The sequence below is a fragment of the Rhagoletis zephyria genome, unplaced genomic scaffold, assembly GCF_001687245.7.
Source record: "Rhagoletis zephyria isolate East Lansing unplaced genomic scaffold, Rhagoletis_zephyria_1.1 Rzeph_scaffold_23335, whole genome shotgun sequence".
NCBI classification, from domain to species: Eukaryota; Metazoa; Arthropoda; class Insecta; order Diptera; family Tephritidae; genus Rhagoletis; species Rhagoletis zephyria.
In genome coordinates, this window is record NW_016180393.1 from 1,527 (window position 1) to 6,781 (window position 5,255).

The 5,255-nt window shown below is 34.9% G+C and overlaps 1 protein-coding gene across 1 annotated transcript; it reads left to right on the top strand.

Annotated features, from left to right (window-relative positions):
• Window positions 1-871: 871 nt before the first annotated feature.
• Window positions 872-5,230, top strand: LOC108381670 (uncharacterized; the record flags this gene model as incomplete). Its single annotated transcript, XM_017638083.1, has 3 exons — window positions 872-905; window positions 4,603-4,694; window positions 4,831-5,230. Coding segments are annotated over exons 1-3 (504 nt in total), but the record flags the coding sequence as incomplete, so codon positions are not given.
• Window positions 5,231-5,255: the final 25 nt, after the last annotated feature.

Here is a 5,255-nt window from a genome sequence, read left to right on the forward strand (position 1 = left end):
AAAACACTCAAACAACGGCACATTCCGCACGCCACATGAATTGCAATTTAAAAGATTTTGTTTAAATTCGTCACAGTAAATATTAAATTCAGCGCTATGGATTTGTGCTACGAATACTTACCCATTGAGGTAGTAAAATAAAAAAGTTGAAGTCGGCACAGTGGGCTTGAGTCGTAAAAATTGCGGATGTAAAATGCAGAAAATGTGTCCCTTGTATGTCTATCGTGATTATGTACCGCTTCACAGTTTGTTTCACTAACACATGTTGCTGCTTGTGCTTGTCGCCCCGCTTATGACTTGAATAGAATTTATAATTTCAGCGGGCGCCCTCATGAAGTACATATTAATTGATTGTCGTCCAATGCAATACCGATAGCAAAAACCAGTCTTGCAAACAACTAACGTGTGCGCATGCGTAGCCGGGCAAGTAATCGTATGCAGGGATGTGCTGCTGCTAGTAAGCTATGTACGTAATAATGCAAATTACNAGCGGGCGCCCTCATGAAGTACATATTAATTGATTGTCGTCCAATGCAATTCCGATAGCAAAAACCAGTCTTGCAAACAACTAACGTGTGCGCATGCGTAGCCGGGCAAGTAATCGTATGCAGGGATGTGCTGCTGCTAGTTAGCTACGTAATAATGCAAATTAACGAATTTTTATTGTACATACGTATGCACTTACATACGTATTTTAATCTATCTTTAAATTTGAACGAATTCAGCCCCCAGCAATCGGAAGAAGTATTTAATGGGCGGAATGAAAGCGCCGGTGTTTTACAGTAATATGAAACTTTGAAGTGTGAAGTGATCCATCCCACGTGGTGCTCAATGTTTGGATCCAAAGTAAAAGTGAAAAATAGTATTATATTTTAGTTAGGGAACTTCTCAAAATGGAACTAAAAGTGAGTGAGTCGAAAGTTATGCTTACAAAAAATATTCCAACAAAAAGATGTATGCAAAGTGAGAAAAAATTTAAATTTGCCTTAATTTATTAGTGTTAATAGGGCATATTCTTGCTTTCGTAGGATTCGAAAATTGGAAATTTATGTATAGAAAAGTGATGAAAAAAATCGAAATTTTCGATTCGTACGAAAACAAGAATATTCCCCAATATTTTACAAATAGAGGGACCTGCACTCTTACGCCGCCTCCGAATGGCTGATGGTTTTTATTAGAAGGATTTTCAAGGTAGGAACACACTCGGAGGTTTCCCATTATTTGCCGAAGGTATTAATTCTCATAATTCATCAAATCCCTAAAAAAGTCCCAAGAAATTTCCTTTTATATCTCAAACTCACGAAAGTTTTCAAAATGTTTTGAAAATCTAAAAATATTTCTTAATTATGCCGGTTTTCCACTAGGCATTAAATGGTAAAAATTGTAATGACAAAGAATTAAAAAATATTCTTGCCCTTAAGATAAAAAATAGTGATTCAGTTCACTTCCACATGACATTTTTTAAATGGTACAATTTTTTTGTAATTTTAATGCCTAGTGGAAATTCGGCATTAGAAACAGACATAGGACTATTTTTTTTTAAACGCAATGAAACTAATATTTTTAATGCCCAACATTGGGAAATGGATTCAATGACTATTTTTTCACATAACGACAAGATAATCTTTTAATGCCCAACTTTGTCATTTGTCATATTTGCCATTTAATGCCTATTGGCAATCCAGCATTTGACTCCGTGTCTTTAATGTTAGTAAATTTTGTTAAAATCGTCTTTGAAGAAAATTATAAGATTCGCCTTTCATTCAGATAATTTGAATTCCTTAACCATAATAATGATTTTTCTCAGGTAAACAAGAATAAAAATATACCGCACAAAAAAGGGCCATTTACTTTTGACAGGAATACCATACCCCCGGACGTTTTCCTCCATCTCGTCAGGATTTTTTCCTAACCTCAAAAAAACATGGCGGATATTATTTGACAGGCACGGTTTTTGTGGTTAGAAAAAAATCCGGCGGCTATAAAGTAAAACAGACTTTCGTGTTCAGCGCATCAAAATAGTGTAGAAAGGAGAGTCTGATCCCCGAATCCCGACACGTTTTTTGTGTGTGTGTGCCAAAAAAAAGGGAGTCATGTACTTTTGCCAGGAATACCTACGGTGACCATATTAATGGGAGCCGAATACGGGACAAAAAATAATTTTTAAAATTTTTTCCACAATAGCTTACAGATCTTAAAGCCGTCTTCAATGATCCTAGATGTATTAGCCTTGAAATAGTATCCGTTTAGAAATATCACAAATTTGTAGACTTGTTAAAAAAATTCGTTAAATTTAAGGCGGTAAGGTTTACCATTAATTTTTGGCAATTTTATTGATTTGTTGACGGTGTTACGCATTTTTTTCATACAAAGTAAGTATGTTCGACCCTTTTTTTTGAAAGAGAAGCAAATGAGCAACACTTTCCACTCACGCTTTATTATATTCAATTTTTAGTTAGTTTAGTTACAAAACTGCAAACCAAATTTTTTCTGAAGATTCTAATTAAAAAATTTGAAATTTTGGTGAAACGTTGCAGAATTCACTTTTATATTTTTTTGCACAAAGTTGGAAATTTGAAAGGAGCTTTACTTTCATAAAATAAATNCCGTTTAGAAATATCACAAATTTGTAGACTTGTTAAAAAAATTCGTTAAATTTAAGGCGGTAAGGTTTACCATTAATTTTTGGCAATTTTATTGATTTGTTGACGGTGTTACGCATTTTTTTCATACAAAGTAAGTATGTTCGACCTTTTTTTTTGAAAGAGAAGCAAATGAGCAACACTTTCCACTCACGCTTTATTATATTCAATTTTTAGTTAGTTTAGTTACAAAACTGCAAACCAAATTTTTTCTGAAGATTCTAATTAAAAAATTTGAAATTTTGGTGAAACGTTGCAGAATTCACTTTTATATTTTTTTGCACAAAGTTGGAAATTTGAAAGGAGCTTTACTTTCATAAAATAAATAATAAACATTAAATAAAATAAGGAAAAATAGCCAAAGCTTACTAAAATGTCGAGTCCTTATTTCTATTTTGGTGAGTGTATGTATTCCTTGATTCGAATCAGAGGCGAATATATATAGAAAATAACAACTGTTNTTTTTTGAAAGAGAAGCAAATGAGCAACACTTTCCACTCACGCTTTATTATATTCAATTTTTAGTTAGTTTAGTTACAAAACTGCAAACCAAATTTTTTCTGAAGATTCTAATTAAAAAATTTGAAATTTTGGTGAAACGTTGCAGAATTCACTTTTATATTTTTTTGCACAAAGTTGGAAATTTGATATTATATGGTTTTTGTTAGGAAAGGAGCTTTTCTTTCATAAAATANCTACACACAGCTGATTAAACAACACCACCTTATATAAATTCGCCTTGAACTGTTTATGGAAAAAATTACTATCGTATACCAACATTACTTAAAACTCGTTCATAGGCACGCTATTTTAATGGCCTGTTAAGANAAATAAACATTAAATAAAATAAGGAAAAATAGCCAAAGCTTACTAAAATGTCGAGTCCTTATTTCTATTTTGGTGACTGTATGTATTCCTTGATTCGAATCAGAGCCATTCAGATTAGAAAATAACAACTGTTTATGGAAAAAATTACTTTCGTATACCAACATTACTTAAAACTCGTTCATAGGCACGCCATTTTAATGGTCTGTTAAGGTGTCGAAACATCGAATACGGGACAAATACAGGACATTAAAAGAAATACAGAATATTTGGCGTCCCGTATAAAATAAAAAATTACCAGCACAATGGGTCAAAAAAGAGGACTGTCCCATATAATACAGGATTTTGATGCGCTGAGCCCGAATCTGAAGTTCGTTTTGCATCATCACATCAGGATTTTTCTAACCTCACATTGTCATTGTTATTGTCACGACCTACGNAATACAGGACATTAAAAGAAATACAGAACATTTGGCGTCCCGTATAAAATAAATAAATTACCAGGACAAGTAGGAATACACTACCTCCATGTATTTTGATGCGCTGAGCCCGAATCTGAAGTCCGTTTTGCATCATCACATCAGGATTTTTCTAACCTCACATTGTCATTGTCACGACCTACCGAAAAGGTAACAAGGATGCTATGCATCATAGTTTTAGGCGCAGGGTTTAAGACAATATTCATACCATGTGTTTTTTCATTGGGGAGCATTTGATTTTTATAACTTCACCTCAAAACGAAAGCTAAGTTCGTCACGTAATGCCATTTCTTGAGGTTTGAAACAGATGTTGGATGAAGTAAGAAATGCCCTTGCATTTTCGTGGAAATTCACGAGCTTGTCTACTTTCAATGACCTGTCAGTTTGGCAGTAACCTAATAAAAGATATATGTTGACAGGAGCAGTGTTTCATTTAAATTTACCTGATGAAAAATTCAAACTGTCCCCGCACAAACAATTACAGTACGAATGTTATTAAAACTCTGCAACAATAATTTTAATTTAACTACTTGACCTTATTATTATAAGACTCAAATTTTTTTCTTTTTACAAAATCTTTAAATGACTGCATCTGCAATTAGCACTTACACTTTAAAATAAATTACTAAAATAGGTATTTCATTCATATTTCGTAGCTAACATCACATCTATGCCCACTATTCGTCATCAGCTTTATATTACTGCTCAGCACAGTTTGCACTGCACTTTCTTCTTCACAAACAACGGTGTGAGTAGCAAATTGATGTAGCGCCTAAAAGTAGATAACTATTTATATGCATTCACCTACCAGATACCACAACTGATCAGTGATCACTGATCTCTTTAATATTTTTTCTCTTTCTTTTATCATTCACACTCCACAGCGTAAAACACACCGCCAGCGCTGATCCCTCCGCAGATGGTTTCTGGAAACGCAATGTCAAATGGAAGTCACGTTGGGTGAAATATTGGCGATCGAAAGCGATCTATGTGCCCGTTTGGAAGAAAGTATGGAGTCCATTGGTGCAAAATGAATGGGTGCCATTGCCAAAAGTGCCACCAGGTTGGGAGGCGCGTAAGGATGGCGTCATCGACAGTTCGAGCAGCAGCGACTGGAGTAGTAGTAGCGGCAGCTCACCGGGGAGTAGCAGCAGCAGTGGTCTGCGTTCGGCTAAGAGCTACAGCGAGTGGGGTGGAGCAAACAGTGGCAGTAGTCATGGCTCTATTTATAGCGGCAGTAGCAGCGGTAGCAGTGGATGGAAGAAAGGCATCAAGCGTACGCATGTGCGTGAAGTTGCTGTTGAATAGT